The sequence below is a fragment of the Dromaius novaehollandiae genome, chromosome 16, assembly GCF_036370855.1.
Source record: "Dromaius novaehollandiae isolate bDroNov1 chromosome 16, bDroNov1.hap1, whole genome shotgun sequence".
Taxonomy (NCBI): Eukaryota; Metazoa; Chordata; class Aves; order Casuariiformes; family Dromaiidae; genus Dromaius; species Dromaius novaehollandiae.
In genome coordinates, this window is record NC_088113.1 from 17,882,863 (window position 1) to 17,901,003 (window position 18,141).

The 18,141-nt window shown below is 38.2% G+C and overlaps 1 protein-coding gene across 2 annotated transcripts; it reads left to right on the forward strand.

Moving 5' to 3' along the window:
• Nucleotides 1-22: 22 nt before the first annotated feature.
• MTG2 (mitochondrial ribosome associated GTPase 2) lies at nucleotides 23-6,253 on the forward strand. Of its 2 annotated transcripts, none has more exons than XM_064521592.1 (6): nucleotides 23-306; nucleotides 1,960-2,107; nucleotides 2,799-2,866; nucleotides 3,467-3,685; nucleotides 4,927-5,065; nucleotides 5,467-6,253. In XM_064521592.1, exons 1-6 carry the CDS (start codon nucleotides 130-132, stop codon nucleotides 5,859-5,861), a joined length of 1,146 nt encoding a protein of 381 aa, XP_064377662.1. In that variant the 5' UTR covers nucleotides 23-129; the 3' UTR covers nucleotides 5,862-6,253. The 2 variants fall into 2 exon arrangements, with proteins under 2 accessions (XP_064377662.1, XP_025948706.2); XM_026092921.2 differs by having other exon boundaries at nucleotides 24-306; nucleotides 2,751-2,866.
• The last annotated feature ends 11,888 nt before the right edge of the window (nucleotides 6,254-18,141 follow it).

The window sequence follows — 18,141 nt, forward strand, 5'->3', positions numbered from 1 at the left end:
GACGGCCGTTGGGAGGCGGCCGTTGGTCGGGGCGGGGCTGTAACGGCCGGGCGTCGCGTCGCGTCGCGTCTCGGCGCACAGGGGGCGGGTTGCTGCCGCCGCTGCCGGGCTCCCGGCGCTGCGAGCGCCATGCTGCCGTGGTGGCGGGCCCTGCTGGGCGGCCGGCGGCTGTGGAGGCCCGCCCCTCCCGCCGCCGCGGTGCCGCCGCAGGTGGGGAGCTGGCAGCCGCCCTTCTCCACAACCTGCGCGAGGTGCTCGAAGAACGGGCGGCTCAGGCGAAAGAGAGCCTTGTCCGAAAGGAAGCTGGTGAGTCCCGAAGGGAGTCCGCGCTGTCAGTGTGCAGTACAAATACCTTGCTGGGAGTGTGTACCGTGTCCAGGTGCGCGTTAACGAATTGCGGTTATATGGTCGTTGCCCCCCCCCTTTTTTTTGTTTTCCCTTACGGCGATAAAAGATACGCTTTTAATGTGAAAAAAATATTTTCTGAAATTCAATTAACTCTCTGAAATAGCGAGGAAAGAAGTTTCTCATATGGCAGTGCTGGTGTTCAGAGTGGGTGTAGTGACGGTAAGTGCTTCTTTAGCCAAGACTATAGTAGCCATAGATAGCAACTGTCAGACTGCAAGCATACATACTTCGAGGAAACAAGTCTTAAGTAGCTTTCAAATTAAAATATTGTTTTGCCTCTCGCTCTTTTTGGGCTTCCGTGGTTGCCAGACTGACTACGTTTTATGTCTGAGAAACTGCAGTCCCAGAACTTTTTCACATTGTTCTTTTTCAATTTAACAGTTTCAGGTGAATTATTATTTTCTAGGGCTTTAAACAGCGAGTCATTCCTTGATCAATAGTTCACTATCATGCCATATGGTGGTGCTAAATACTTTTCTAAGAGTCTTTTTAAGAAGTCCTGGGTGGTAGCGTAACCTTAATTATTCAGGAATTACATTTCTTTTCAGCTGCATATCTTGATACTGTAATATTTCTCACCCACACATACTATTTGGGCTACCTTATTAAAAAACTGATATTGTTCAATCTTACAACAAAGTTTCTTACCAAGTTATGGAATTTACACGCTTCTGCATGTGCATTCACCCTTTCTCTTTTCGTCCTGCCATGTAAACAATATTGTCCACCCATATGAAAATACTTCTGTAGTATTTTCCCTTGGGGATTTCAAAGCACTTCCCAAGGCCAAGAGCCAGATATTTCTTTGCACTATGTCTTCTTTACCCCCTGCACAACTGATTGTCATGTGTGAAGTGTTCCTCTGCTTATTCTCTTTGCAAATAATTTCTGTTTTATTTTTACTGCTACTCATAATTCTTTTAAGATTGAAGTGTGCATTAATTTAACCATCTGATATGCAAAGCAGTGAGTTAGCATGAGGACATTCCTCCCCCCTACACACACTGTGTCCTCTTTAAATTTTGGTTCACTCTGTGTGTGTGTGTGTGTGTGTGTTTTTATTTTTCTAAGCTGTTTGAAAATTCATTTCAAGGTTTTTTTGTTTGTTTGTTTTCATGGGTAGGGACACAGTTATTGGGTGACTTTGACTTGTAATGTGGTAGCTCTCTTAAGCTACTTATCAGCATTATATTACCATATAGGAAAGATACCCTCCCTGTTACTAGCTCTGTTAATGTGCATGTTACATTTCTGGTATCTGAGCTGCTGCATTAGGCTGTAATGTACAGGCATGTACTTTCAGTATTTTAGGGAGTTCTTAAAAAATAATTGAAAAATGAAATCTGCTTTTCTTTAATGTTGTACTTAATAAGCTTTATTTAGTTGATCTCTGAACGACAGCAATCAGGCTTGATTTTTCACTGTTCATTGGAACTCAGCATGACTAAAAATAACAGATCTACATGTTACTAAGTTTTGCAGAACTATCGGCTTGTTGGAACATGGCTGATAAATTGCACTGAAATGGTACAAAATCCATCACTGTTGCAGACGCAGTGTTTTGTGGATCATCGGAAAGTGCGTGTGATTGGAGGACAAGGAGGAGGAGGGGGTCATTCTTTCTACAGTGAACCTAGAAAACAATTTGGAGGTCCTGATGGTGGAAATGGAGGTGATGGGGGTCATGTCATTTTCAAAGGTAAAAACTTACCAAGTCTGTTTTGCTACATACTGTCTCACCCTTTAAAAATCCCCACCGCTACCCCTTCAAAAACAAACCCAACAGCCCAGTGTTTGAGTGTTGGGAGCTGGTAAATTTAAGTGTGAGAGATTTCAAATGTTTCTCTGTAAGCTGTCTTTGCTTTTTAAGCTTCGTGGTGAGCTGTGGTAACAGGGACAACTTAAAATGACACTGATAGCCTTAGAAGAGTCCCCTAAAAAGTGTTTTGAGAGCCAAGATAATTCACAGATATTTTAGCTGCTGGTGCCTGCCTTTGTTATGTTACGTTTTACTCTCAGACTAGATAAAGCTTCTTCCATTACCACTCTGTTGCAAAATCTGCTAATCTGGCAAACACATTTTCCAGAGTATTTTGTAATGGGTATATAGACTTTGGAATGGTCACTTCATGAAAGACATGCTTAATAAACCTAAGCAGATAGATAAAGATGTGGAAACCTCATCATAACTTATATTAATATATCAGCCTTCCTTGATATTTTATTGTTGAGGCAGTGAATAAGGTATGTATTCCTGCAGTCTTTGTAAAGAGAAAGAACAGTCAATAGGTTGTTCCACTATGAAAATGATCTATTTAAAATATGTGTATTTTGCTTTACAGCTGACCAACAAATCAAATCACTTTCTTCAATCCTCCCCTTCTATCAAGGTTTTCATGGACAGAGAGGAGGAAGCAAAAACTGTTATGGAGCCAATGGTGCATACATGTATGTTAAAGTAAGTTAAAGCTGCTGGCAGTAAACATTGCAGATTCCCAGGATGGATGACCTAGTTGTGAGAAAAATCACTTGCGCTATCTCTGCTGGAACAGGGCTGGTTGGCACACAGACCAAGCTGCTTTAAACTTTTCATAAAAGCCCCACTGTCTTGGAAGGTACATCTGGCCAAAACAAACACGGTCCAGGTTTGGGTTTACTTTTAGGGCTCACTTGCCTAGTGTAATCAGAACATAGAATGTGCTAAATTGGAGCAGACTTTCTTGTTTTCTTTCTTAAACATATCCTGTTTGGTGCATACCCATAGTATATTTCTAAGCTCACAACTATTACTAGGCATCTGTGGTTAAAAAGACAGAAAGCAGGTTATGATACTGGTAAAGTTCTGTTGAAGTATAGATGTCTGACAATGTTGTTTGGGTCCAGAACGTGAGCTTCATGAAGTACACTTCTCTCTTTGGATTCTTTCAGATTCCTGCTTCAGAATAGAGAGGAATGATTTTTCAATAAATCTGAAATCACCTGGCAAAGGATCTGATGAGGTAGTTCTGCTGCAGACTTTGAACTTCAATGTATTGTTTGTACCTCTCTTTATTTTAAGGTTCCTGTAGGTACATTGGTTAAGGAGGATGGGAAAATTGTGGCTGACCTCACTCGACATGGTGAAGAGTATGTTGCAGCTTATGGGGGAGCTGGAGGAAAAGGTAATCGCTTTTTTCTTTCCAATGACAACCGAGCTCCAACGCTATTTACTCCAGGAGAGCCAGGTCAGGAAAGAGTTCTCCACTTGGAACTCAAGACAACAGCTCATGCAGGACTGGTGAGTCTTACTGTGGTTCTTCAGCTTCTTTTTTTGCAGTATGGAGCTTGACTGATGGAAGAAATAATATTTTATAACATTTTTGTTACCCTTTTGGCTTGCTTGTTTAGAGATGCAACTCAATGCTTTCATGGTGTTATTTGCTAGAAGGCTGTCCAAAGTGATTTGCAGAGCTGTCGTTCTTTTGCTACTTGATGTCATCCTACTTTTGCTAAAATCAACAGTAGTTATAGGAAAACAATGCACAAGGTTCATCACTGATTAGTAGACTTACTGATGATGTACAACGGGTTGTCTGCAGATGGATAGTCTGGAGAGTTCTTACTTCTAAACTAGTCAGTGGTTGGTTTTTAAAAAAAGCATTTTGGTAAAGGTCAAGTCATCTCCATCTCATCCATGTATTTCTATTTTTTACAAGTATTGAACATTTGCCTTTCTTAGTTCCATGTTTAGCATCCTCTAAAATGAAAATACCAAGTCAATTTAGTACTTCATCTGGTTTCATCTTTAAATATAGAAATATTTTTACCCCAGCTGTTAAAATTATGCGATGCCTTGAAGTGTTCTTGCTGTAGTGCAGCAATTGCCCAATAACTGTTTGGTGTAGGAGAACTTTGCGAATTTCTTTAGCGACAAAGAAATGAGTTAGCATTAGTGGATCAGTACACTTAATTCTGTGTCAAGCTGAACACCTGGTTCAGTTCTTACGTTTTTGACAATTTGAAAATTTGAGTTGATTCAAAGTTCCGTACTCTGACAAGAATTTGGAGTGTCTAATACCAGCAGACAGGAGAATCTGATTTACTTTCATCTAGGTATTATTGACCCTCTGTATCTGTCAGATGTCAGCCATAAGATATCCCAGAGTAACTTTGTTTCTAGGATCAGTTTGTTTAAATTCTTCTGCATCAAAACTATGAGAGAGCTGTAAAATCCCAAACCTACAGGTGTTCTGGTTAGGTATAGGCCAAATAATATTACTGAATCAGTGAGGGACAAAGCTAATTGTGAATTCTTTGGGAAAATAATAAATCACCTGTAGTTAGTAAAGAGAAATAAAATATAAAGTCTGTAACAAAATGTCATTGTGTCGTTTCAGAGTAAAAGAGATCTTATGGTATACCATTTTGACTCTGAACAAAATAAGTACTTATGTGTTATACAAAAAAAGTTAAAATCACCCTACTATTTTTATTGGGATTAACCTGGAGCTGTGACTTTAGTCAATGTTTGTGTTCCAGGTGGGTTTTCCCAATGCGGGGAAATCATCGCTTTTGAGAGCAATCTCCAATGCAAAGCCAGCAGTGGCTGCCTACCCATTCACAACCTTAAATCCCCATGTTGGCATTGTTCACTATCAAGACTATGAGCAAGTAGCAGGTAAGAATTATAGTATTTTGTTTATACCTTAACAGCAATTTATGTCATTTGGTTAATTCTTTGAAACCTTGCAGAAATAAAAATCAAGCAAATTTGTAGAATTCTTGCTAGTTCTAAAGAACTTCAAACCTGATGTAACAAAGCAATATTTAAAATGCATTTCATATTCACTTGTATGTGCCCTTAATAGTGAACTAGCAATCTGTATTCTGTCTCCACTGAAATAATCTAAATTTCAGAGTTATAAAGGATACATAACTTAGTGTATCTTATGGCTGGTGTACTTTAGTGCTGTATTGATGCATTGAGATGTAATTCTAAAAGTACTTGTACAGGACATTAGAAGAGAATTTTTTTTTGTTAAATGTGTTAGAGTCACTGTAAAATTTCTCTCGCTGTAGTTGCTGATATTCCTGGCCTAATAAGAGGTGCTCATCAAAACAGGGGCCTTGGGATGGCCTTCCTAAGGCATATTGAACGCTGTCATTTTCTCTTATATGTGGTGGATCTCTCTGTGTCTCAGCCATGGATTCAGCTACAAGACTTAAAATATGAACTGGAACAATACAAAAAAGGTTTGTCCCAGAGGCCTTGTGTTGTCATTGGGAATAAGATTGACCTTGCCCAGTCCAGGATTAATTTACCACTCCTCAAAGAACAAACAGATGACCGGGTCATTGCATTGTCTGCATTGACGGGAAACAACCTAGAGGAATTGTTGTTGCATTTGAGAGAACTGTATGACAGTTACGTGAAAACAGAACAATCACGAGGGCAAAGCCCAGTCAAGTGGTAGGAACCAGAACTACAATGAACCATAATGGAGGAAAATAAATCATAATTCGATGGATTAGATGACATCTTTCTTTTAAGTGCATGAGGCACAGCGTATGGATTTACTCTGGACTGCTGTGTTGGAAAGCTGTTTTGTTTCCCCTTGAAGTCTCTCAGGCTTTTTGCAACAAAATATGAAAGTTTTAATCATGATGGATGTTGAACTGGAAATTGGCAACCTGGATCCTCTGTGGCATTAGGCAGTTACCTATGGAATGAAGAGAATGCTGTGTGGTGGGACTGACTGAAATTCAGGATCTGCAGGCGATGTTGGTTTGCTTTTCTGAATTGGAAAGAAGTGACTTCTTGATTTTCATTAATCAAAAATTCTAAAATAAAAATAAGCTAATCCTGTGTTTGTCTGTCTTTACACTATAAACACTTTTATTCATCTCTTCCCTTAAACTTCTTTCTTCTATTTTTTTTTCCTCAGAGGGGAGACAGCTGCTCTGTGCCTTTAGGGAGGAGTGTAAAACAGCTGCAATTAATGATTGAAATTATTTCCTTGTTATTATAAATAATTAACTATCTTTAAATGCTGGTAGTAGCTAAATAGCTGTATAAACTAGTTAGGGAACAGTCATTTGAGACACAATTTTGAGTTCTTCTCCGGTTTTCTTGAGGGAACTCAAGCAATGTTTTGAGAAATCCTGGGCTTAGATATTCTAACTAAAAGAAAAATACGGTTTTCAGCAAAATTTTTTTCTATTTCATTTTGTGGACAATGTTCTTAAATTTTTCTTAAATCTATCAAAACATTTACTGAACTTTGAGCAGAGAAACAGTTGCTAAGGTGCCTGCTCGCATGGATATAGAGGATATGAAGGCATCTTTCTGTCTAAAGTAATTCCACCCATTGTCTGCACTTTGCACTGTTCTCTAGAAGATAAACATTGGAAAAAACAATTATCAACTTCTTTATAAAGGACCCTAACAAACTTTTGGAATACTGACATACAGCTACTCAAGTGGTCAGGAGAAACAGTTATTCTTGAGCCTTTGCTTATATTTCCTCATTTTTAAGTCATATTAACTTTGCCTTCCAAACCAGCAGACTGGAGATATGGACCTTGCACGTATTTGTCACGTTAATGAAGTACAAAGTAAACCCATTAGCACCATCATAACAATAGAAGATGATATGTTTGCCACCTGTACTTTTGTTTTTTCAGAAAATAGAATAGTGAAGTTTTAAGGAGGAGACATTATAAAATGTGCAGCTATAACTTATCTTTAGTTAAACTTTGTTAGCTTACAAATAAGGATTTATTTATGTTTAAACTAAAGTTTGTTATTTCTTTTTCTCTGTCAGCAGTAGAATTACTCGATGGCTTAAAAAAAATACAGACAAATGACCCTCCAAAAAACAACTGCTGTGTTCCTCTAACTTCATTATATTATAGAGAAGGTGATCAGTCTCTGTTCCTCTATCACTTCATGCATTTTGTTCAATTTCATCATCTCAAATGTTCTGTTAAACACTTCTGAACACTATGTCATTTAAAATCTGGCTTTCTTGGCTCCTATGAACTGCTTACTTTTTTCCCCTGCTGCCTTTGACTGGAAAGGAGCATTTTAATTTTTTAATCTCTAAATTAAAACTCAAACTTGCACTCCCCTGCTGTATCAGTTTTATGATCAGATCTATGATTATGAATTAGGTTACTAACTTTGTCTGTATTAAAAAAAAAAATCATGCCCCTTCTTAAGAGTAGCTGGTCTTCATTTTGAAAAAGCACAAGGTTAACTCAAATGATTGAATTATTAAATAAAAAATGGGCAAAACAGGCAATTACCTCTCTTAAATACATATTCTGAGTATTGGTATGGAAAGCCGTCTGTGTGTAATAAGCAGCTATATTGATGTAAATGTAAACAAGGGGGAAAAAAGTGAAAATGTGAAAAAGTAGCAAATCCCAAAGTAACTCTCATGTTATGTTTCGTACTTGCTTCATCCCTAAGGTTTTCCAAATTGAATTTAGTAGGAGTTGACGTTCAGTTTTGTCCTTCAGAGTGGCTTTGTGCCATGTTTTGGGGCTTCACTGTTTTTTCCTTTCTAGTACTATGTTTTCCATCTACGTATACAACCAGGAAAAGGTTGCCTGAACATAAAAGCTGGCACAGCTACTTTGTAGAATGTTTGGTACCTACAAGTACTTGGCTCTTTATGACTGTATTTTAGTATTTGACAGTCTTTGGGAATGACAGAGACCCTTTTAAAAGCTTGTGTAGGCATAAGCTTTGACAACTTTTTAGTGCTCATGTAACCTCAGTTCTTAACGTGGCAAGTATTTTGTGTACCAATGCAGCAGGCTGCTAGATAGCTTAACAAAATGTCCTCTTGATCATATAATTGTTTTCTTTGTGCTTAACATTTCAACCCTGTGTTCTGAGATGACAGTACCAAGTTCTTAACCATGTGCTTATAGGGTTCAAACAGGTTTTTCAGGAGCACATTTTCCTTCATATGTTGTTGAGAAGTGCCGAATAGCTCCTGCTTTAGTGTTGGAAGAACTGGCTGTGGGAGCTTGAGCTTACTATAGTTGATACACATCTATACCAAACGAAGTAGCACCATGTTGGATGTCCTTCAGCTAATGCCAAACAAGAGGTGTGCCTGTATGGCTGCTCAGCACAATACAGAGGTGGTAGACTGGGTCACATTTCTGTGCTTTGTACCATGGCATTCATTCAGTATTAGTGAGAACATCTGTATGCTCCATTGGGTTACAAGGTGTAGAACTGAGCAGTAACCTCTGGTTCTGCTGAAAATAAGGATTCGTGAAGGAAACTAATTTTTTTTCTCTGTTCCTGCAAGTGAAACTAATAGGTTAAGCAGGAGAATGATGACTTGTTTCACGCAAGAATCTCTTCCTGCTGGTTGCTTGATTGGTCTGCATTTTTGTGGTGATTTCCTTTCCTGTGAATGACTTAACTAGCTGCTGCTTTTCTCTCCTGAAACCTTTGTGTTCTGTCCTTGCTTTTCAAGTTAACAAGAGAAAAGAGATGGGAGATCTTATTGCTCATTCTGACAAAAAAACTTATTTTATTGTGAAGGAAAGTCCAGTCTATTTTACATTTCCTAGAGAAGCTTGAGCCATAATTTAGTTTAGCACTTTGCAGTTCTAGTACTCCTCATCTTTTTAATACAGTTTTAGTAAGTAACTATAAGAGTGTTTTAGTGGTAATTCTATTTTTTATTTTTACAATACTCTCTCCCTTTGCTGGCTAATGGAAAGCACAGGTGGTATCAATTGAACAGAAAGCAAATGAAAATGTGAAAAGAAATATCAGAAAGGACTATATTTTACTTTTTAAACATGGATATCGAGGACTTATTGCAGTACATTGAGTAAGACATTAAAGCAGTGTGCTTAAGCACGGTATATTTTAGAGTCTGCTTTACTTATCACTGTTTTATCAAGGACTTTTTTCATATTGTATAATGCTTTTTAAGGTGACTTGGAACGTGTTTGGAGTGATTTCAACTGACTGCAATAAAAATGGGGCCCTCGCTGAACTTGCACTCAGCGAGTTCTGCTCTGCTCCAGCGTGATGCTGGGAGAGCAAGGCCTGCCTCCACCCCTCTCCCAGGACTGGGGGAGACCATGCAGAGAGCACTGCTCAGAGTCTCAGCAAGGGGCAGGAGATGTAGGACACAGCACCAGGTACCGTGTAATATCAGCCTGTAATCGTTCGGTTAGTTGGATATAGATATCATCCCTCTGATAATAGGATGCTAAGAGCTGTGTACTGAAGTAGTGATCTGTCACCAGTTGCTAGAATGCAGAACTGTGTGTGCTACTTAAAAAGATGTTGACCCACTAACAATGATTATTTTCAAGAGTCTGTGACAAGTTAATGGTACTGCTGTTTTGAAGTATTGTTGAAGTCCCTCCAGCAGATCCCCACTAACCTTTATAACCACCTTAAGTTTTTTTAAGCAACTTGTCTTCTCAGATCTCTTATGAATGAACCTGACATCATGAGGTGAGATCATTTCCACTTGTTTTACAAACTGTTAAAAATGAATACAAGGGGGGAATAGCAGTTGAAAATCAGAAGTGATGGCTGCTCTCTTCTTAGGTCACTGGCTCAGACATGGACAAGGACAGCAGTCAGTATTTTGGTGATCTTTCCAGTGAGAGACTTTTCAGTACTGTCTATTGCATCAGCCTGTGTAATACAGCATACGTTTCTGCTGTTGTGGAAAACCACTGCTGTTTTTTCTCTATTTAAAGTGAGCGTTCACACTTGCAAAATCCAACAGCATGTACAAACAACTAAGTCTTCAAGCTCCTGACAAAAATGCTGAAATGAAAGCTGGGGGCTGGTGCAATCATACTGCAGAGCTTTCCTGAAGAATAAGTTTGTTTCTCGTTTATGCTGAAGCTTCATGCCCTATAGTGAAATCACTCATGTAACGGTACAGGGGAGACTGCTGTGTTTTTAAGGTTCTTAGTTCGTAATGTGCTTTAGAAGTGCAGATATACTGATTTCATTGGGACTGCTTATGTGCTTAATTTTACTAGATTAGACATTTCTTAATCCAAGAAGTAGCCTCTTGGGCATCCCCATATCTGAATCTCTTAAGTTAAATAATACCTACATTTTGGTGAACTACTTTTAACTCACTATGCTATAGGCTTGATCCAACATCTCTGAAAGCACGAATGTGCCAATGTGTGGAAAACTAAGCATATATGGAATCTGTTTATAATTCTTTAGGTACGATGTAGACTATTACAGCTGCCACAGCAAAAGATGGCTAGGGCTGCAGCTCAGTGTTTGACTTGCAGTGGTTCCCAGATTAACGGGTAATATGTTGCCCACAGAGGCCCTCTGCTGCTGATTCTTGGATGGGGAGGGGGGGGGAAAACGTTGCAGATAAGGCCAGTAAAAATAAGTGCATTGTGTTTATTTGGTTTGTTACTTTATAACATTGCTTTGGGGAAATGGAGGTTGAGCATCACCGCTCTTTATCTTAGTGAAAATGGAAAAACTCTTTAAATCTAACAGGGAAATCAAACATGAAATCCAGACCTTATCCATTTCTTGCTGTTTTCTTCCTCCCTGGCTAGTGCTGATAATATTTGGCTTGGTTTTAATAGCCAAAGCAAAGAGATATCCAGCTGTTACCAGCTATTTTATGCTTTATAATCTGTTGCTTAAGATCTGTTACGCTGCCCTACATGATAAAGCACAGTTCAGCGTGTAGACATCAGTGTTTCATTTCAGCAGGTGGAGAACATGTACTGTTAATCCTTCGTAAATCACTTTGGAAATGATAGTTACTGGAAGTATAGTTATTGGAAGTTAATAGAAGTATAGTTATTGGTGCAGTGACCAACAAGTGTACTTTACGTATGTAAAGCATTTGCTTTACATACGATTAGGCTGTAAACTTTTTAGAGTGATGCTGAACATTCCCTGCATTGTAGTGACCAGGACCAATGAGTGATTCCATACCTCTTGCTACTGTAAAGGGTATCAAAGACTGACACAACATGGCACCATATGTAACGTGGCACGAGAAGTATTCCAGGAATGAAGTAAGGAGAAAGAAGGGCAGAAATGAGTGATACAAGCAGATGGAATTGCCAGTGATTACAAACACCTTGTTCATGATTTGTTGGTGGGGTTTAATTCTCTGGGGTATCAAGATGCTCCATGTTACTTCTGTGTCAGACTCTCTCTCTTGTCTGTTTTGCCATGTTCTTGGACAGCAGTCAGTGGGCCAGAGCAGCAGGATCTAGTGACAGACCATGACAGAAAAAATCCTCAGCTGTGGTCCATCTGCTCACCCTCCTGCATCACAGTTTTTTGGAGAGAAGCAACATGAAATGGGGGAGGAGCAACTCAGGAAGTCTCTGAAACTTCATGGGATAGGTATGGAAGTAGGACATTAAAAATTCCTGTGGTTGCTGGGCTGTTCCCATCCTGCACTCCTCCTGCTCTTCTGGGGGAAAAACAAAAAAAAATAGTTGCTTCTTCCAAGTTCATCCTCCCAGGCTTGTTGCAGCTGGGCTCCTTTCCTCAAACCTCTTCTGATGCTTGGAGGAGGAGCAGCAGCAGTGGCTGCTGGGGCTGTGCCTGAATTACCCATGTGTTTGTGGAAGGTCATAGCCATTTGTGCATGAAAGAAGTCTAATCAGGTTTCTGAATACAGTGTGAAGTGTGACATTGTATAATTCAAGGGAAGTCCAGGAAGAAGTATTTTCGGGTTCCTCCATCTCTCCAGCCAAACACTGTTGCGCAAAACAGACTGGCTCTTGCTAACAGAGCAAGGAAGTAGCTTTGAAAGCAGTTTTATTCTAAAAAATAAAAAATAAATTTTGCCCATGGCTATGAATCAAGAAATGCTAGTGCTGATAGAAGGGGACTTTGTTATATGTATCATGTCTATACAGATTACCAAATACAAAATGCCAGTGTAACTTGGCTGTATTGTTTTCTGCAGGATCTTGCTAACTGGTCTTATTGGCGCACTGACGTCTGTAATGTCAGGTTAATGTTGGGATCAGAGGGTAGTTGGGTTGCAGGTGTGTGACTTAATGAGTTATTAATTGGATGGCAGGTGGAGCATAAAGAGGGAGCACAAAGGCTGCTGGAATGCTAATGTGTTATTTGAACAGTTAGCTCTGTAGTGCAGATTAAAAGACAATAAATGTTTGCTTTGGCTTAATCTTTCCAAGAATATCTTTGTTTTCTTTTTTACAAGCAGCAAGATTACCTTTATCATGGAAACTCTTATTTTGGGGGAGACTGTACCCTGTAATCTGGAGATTTTTGTCTTGCATAAAAGTTATGAGAGGAGAGGCTTTTTGAGAGAGATAGTGTCTTTACTGAACCAACTGTACTCTGTGTATGTAGGGAGAATGGTTTAGCTTTCAGCTCAGCATTTCTTCAATAGGTTTACAGTCTGATTGCTACCCTAAAAGTTGTATTTTGATTTTTGAAACTATGGGGACTTTGTCCACTTCCATTAATAATGAAGTTCATTACTGTTGTGAAAACGGCTCTGCTATAAATGAAAATCTCGTCCTTCTATTGCTGCTGCCTAGCCTTTAAAGAACAGCTTTGTTTTCTTCTGTTTGTCTTCCATACTGCAATTCCCAGTGCTATTCCCCCTTAACAAGTTGCCTCATCTTGTTAGATAGGAATTAATTGTGCCTGCGCTACAGAGGTCTGGAAAGACTGAAGTTATGAATATTTGGATGGCAGGTTATATATGTGTGCCAATAATGATAAGGGATGATTGGGCAACTATCTCGATAATAGAACAAAGCTACCTTCAGGCTGCACTCTTGATTTTTTTCTATGCGGTTCTGAGACTTATTATGTGGTATGTGCCCGTTTTTCTGAGACATAAAACATAGCTGGCAGGACAAAGGCAGAGAGTTTTTTCTAGCTTGTTTTAATATTGAGATTGTGTTTGTCCTTCATTTTTCCACCAAGAGTAATTTTTCATCTCCTCTTTCCTAATTGAAATAGAATTGTCCAAGGAGGCCTTAATGGCATCTGATTCTCTTATCCACAAATTTTTTTCCTCTGCCCTTGTTTATATGAAATACCACTTTGACTCTCTGAAGTGTGCATTTATTAGGCTCCATTCTTAGCTGCTTATTATAATGTTAAGTCACAAAGACAGAAGTATACATGTATTATATATATATTTCCTTGGTTTAAAGACAAAAGACTAGCTGTGCTACTAAACCATATAATTATGGTTTAATAACTTAGTCATGTCTGCATGCTGAATTTCAGTAAGAGGTAGTGGGTATGACTGGTTACTTTGTTACAATCCATTTTATTCTGGTAACATTCCATTAATTTTAATTGGATTCACTCTGGCATAATGCAGTGGTGACCCAGGCCCAGATTGATTCTGTTTTTTATTTTATTTCTTTTTTTCCTGAAAGTGGCATTGCAGTATGCTCAAATATTGTTACTTTATGCCATGGTTATTGGATAAAATAAGCACAAGGCTCTTCATTTGTTATATCTTATTCATATATGCTGAAAATGTTTTCTACAGACTAAATTACCTTTTGAAATGCATGCTTTAAAAATGCACTTAGTTCCAGATATATTAATGCTGAAAAGTAGGACTGAAAACTAACTGCAGGACAAATGCATCTTTTATTATTCAAATCTTCAGCTGGGTGCCTTTTACCTTTGTAACTAGACAAATACATGGTCAGTAAAGGCATAGGTAAGAGTATTTTAGAAACAGAAATTATCTTAGGTTTTGGATTGATTTTTAGCACATGGAAAGGCTTGGTCATAACTTTTAAGAGTTTGCATTTCGATCGTGGCATTTGGTTCCTCAGTGCTTAATTACCATTGAGATTGGAACATCACTGTTTTCGAAAGACACGTCAATCCCCACCGAATATATCCTTTGTACACACACTAATCAGGCGTTGATAGAAGTTAGCCATTCACTGTCTAAATCTAGATGAATTAATCTTCCACTAAACGTGGAAAATGCTTATGAAGAAAAATATTTGCATGAGGCAATGTAATTACTAAAACACTGATTGTCAAGAAGACATCTGTGATATTACAGATGAAGTATCCATATTTTGATTATCTTATTCATGAAATCATACTGTTTTGTGGCTCTTCATTTCCTGTTGTTTTCCTCTATCACAAATCAGGAAGATGAGTTTGGCCAGCTAGTTTGCTTTGTCCAGACAAGACACACATTTATCACATTTAAAAAAATAACCTAGTAAAAGGTCACTGTATTAAATAAACATTTTTACTAGGTTATTTTAGAAAATGTTTATTTTCTTCATTTACACACCCCCACACCAGACATGTAATGTAAGTTTAAAACATCAGTTCAAATAAACAACCACTGGGACAGTGAGCTCTGTCTAGAAAAACAAGAAGCAGTAATATTTAGTAACTTCCCTGCCAGAAGTTGTGATTCTGAAGCTTGCCTATCTATGTGACGGGTGAAGTCCTATATTAGCTTTGTTTCCCAAAGGTCCCGATGGCCCCTGTAACTCTAGATGTGACAAATGTATTTTATTTTGGTGAGCTAACTCATCTTTATTTCTATATCAACAGAAAATTTCCAGCTTCATTAACTTATTTATTACCATCAGGAAAGTGGCTTTGAGGGATGAAAATTTCTTCTGTGTTTTGCCTCGTATCTTCTTTTTTTACAATGCTCTATCTTTGGGAGTGATTTATTAGCTTCCTTTTCCTAGTGGAAATTATATCACAAAGAAGCTGAGGTCCAAATATAGCCAGGTAGTGAAAAGCTTATGTCCCACTGAATTTGGGGAATTTGGAATATAAGTATCTGTGTATTTTGACCCAAGTGACTTGCTCAGTCACGTAGGAAACTTTGGCAAGGCAGAGGACCTGGGACTTAGAAAAACAGAGTATAGCACTAATCCTGTAATACTTGATTTTTTTTTTAACTCTAGATGGCTTGTACAAGCATAATTTATAACCATAAATGTTGTATTTACATCTGTAACTTCAGCATGCTTCACCTTGATGTGTCTACAGCAGGATGAAAATACACAACTCACTGAAGAGATGCCCGGTTCTGTGTGCTGTATCACATTTGCCTTCCCCAAAATTGGTGTTACTCTTGCAAGGTATTATACTTTTTCAGTATCCGTTTTACCTTCTTTGTGATATTGCAGTCTCTTTCAGCAGCTAGGATTTTAGCATTATCAGAGCTGACTCAGCTATCTCCTTTTTTTTTTTTTTTTAAATTCAGGATTTTTTCCCCTCCCAATAAATAAAACTTGATTTGTGGATTGATAGCAAAAATTGCCATGTGAACATGTACAGTTTATTAACTGGTGCTGCTAATTCAGGTAGTTTATCATTAATTCATTAAAGGTTCTAAAGATAGAGTAATTTTTAATACTTATTAAATGTATTCAAGTGGTTTAGAAAATTGATCAACACAGAACAGTTCCAGAATTGTATATTCAGCCAAAATGAACTTAGTGCTACATAAATTAATTTCATAATTTATCTAGTCTGGAGCAAAACCAATAATACATTTGACTAATCAGGTCACTTGATAAATGAGTGCACAGTATGAAATTTGCTTTTAGTGATTATTCAAGCTAAAAAATAGCTTTTTCCTCCAATTCATGCTACTAAAGCCTGAGTGCTTATATATTAATGGAGGCAATAATTACAGAGAGTCACAAACATAAAATTGGATAAAGAAGGAACTTGTTCAAAGTTTCTCAGATGATTTTATACCTGCTCTTGCCTTTGATAGGTAATAATCCATTTTTCTAACACAGTATTGTAGATCCCATCAGCACACAAATACCTCTTCAGAGATTGCTGTACAGCTTGCATTTAGCCTTAGTAAAGTTTGTTTTGTGTTGTTTTGGTGTGGAGGAGGCATTACTTCTGCTGCATTATTTCCTGGGTTGGTGCACTGTCGTGCCAATTTTATGAATGGTAAATGTTAATTAGAAATTTTCCCTATATATAGGTTGGGGTTAAAAAGTACTCTGCTAAAGTGTGCACGGTGATGGCACCTGGTGAATTAATTGCTATGCTGAGGTGGAAGCATGGTTGTTCAGATGAGTTGATTATAATGGCCTTAAATAGTTGATTTCTCTGTTCTTAGTCTTCTGTTCAGTGCCTGGGCTTGGGCCATCTCTTAAGACGATGTGAGTTAAGGAGGCATGGTGGTTGTATTTCTAGTTTTTCAAAGGAAATTATTCAACAACCTATGTTCTCAGAAAGCATTTCTGAGATGGTGACTTTGCAACAGAGCTCAGAAGCACATGAGATTTCTGAGGAGAAATTTCTAAGGGATATCAGCTTTTTATCCTTTTGAAATAGATGAAATATTCCATATGCTTCATTCTGCATGGGTTCTTCCTGATGAGAACTTCAGAAAGGGTGTGTTGGGCATTTGGGTCCTCTGCTGACATTTTAATTTGTCTTGTGGCTCTTTACACCTTGCAATGACAATCATTTGAGCACATCTGATTCCAGTCTTCCCTTTACTCTGGAAGTAGCTACATGTCAACATTCTTCTGTTTATGTAGTTCTATAAAGTATTTTGCAACCTTTGTGTAGATTAAGAATATTAACAGCAACAATAAAGGCTCTTCCTACTTGTTACTTTCATCAAATCTCTTGAATAATGGCTTAATTCCTTGTTATGTGAAGTCTTAACTTAAGCTTCATGCAAGTACTGTACATACTATTATTTCATCCCAGTATATTTTGAATACAAGCTATATCAGAGATATTAAGCAGTGCTTTAGCTATAATGGTCTATTGAATTTGTGCTTCCTAGAGTGTAAATTTTATGCTTAATGGAGGGTAATCACCTTGTTTTGTCAATCTGTCATCAATTCATGGACACTGTAGGGTGTACATGCAACCTTATGTTCAAGGAATTATATATGCAGCTCCCATTATTGTTTGTTGTTAAAAAAAACAGCTTCTAATGACTAAAAGCTGTGTGTGAGCTGTTACTTAACTCTTAATGGCTAAAGCATTTGCCAGAATTGTCATTGCCCTTCTAGCAGAGCTTGCTGTTCATGAATGCTTAGAGATATCCTGAATAAGACAGTTAACTATGTTGCGAACAGTTTTCCTTCAGTGTTAATTGTGCTGCTAAGTCCTTAGATGATATGTTAAAAATAATTCAAAAGTCAATGTCCCATCACAAATGCATTTTTGTGCTTAAAAGAAGGCCTGATGTCTACTTGTGGGCACAGTCTGCTAGTAAAAACTTCAGTTTGTCACGAGCCTTGCATTTACAAGCACAGAATGGATCCTTGTGTTGTCTGTACACACGTACCTCCTTTATGCTCTTTCCTTGCCATCTCTTCTGTATGGTCATTGTATATTATGGCAGGGGGCCTTAGGAGTTATTGGCAGATATTTGCTGTATAAGAAAAGCCTTTACAACACAACACAAAAGTCCTGCTTGGCACATCTGAGTCATTTTTTTAAATTATATCGCATTGTGGAATTTCACAAATGGAAAAATAATAGCCTTGTTCTTCCCCCACAAATGTGCACACATAGCCCTACCTATAATGTTTGCTAATTGGATGAAGTATTAGTTCTGTTGTGTACTCCGACTGTGCAAGCAGCTTGTAAATTACGGAGTAAAAATCTGTGGCCTGTAAACACCTAGTAACAAGTAATGCTCATGCATTCTGGACTGTAGTGATAAAAATGGTGGTGATTTAACGAGTCGTCAGCATTCCTCAGCTCAC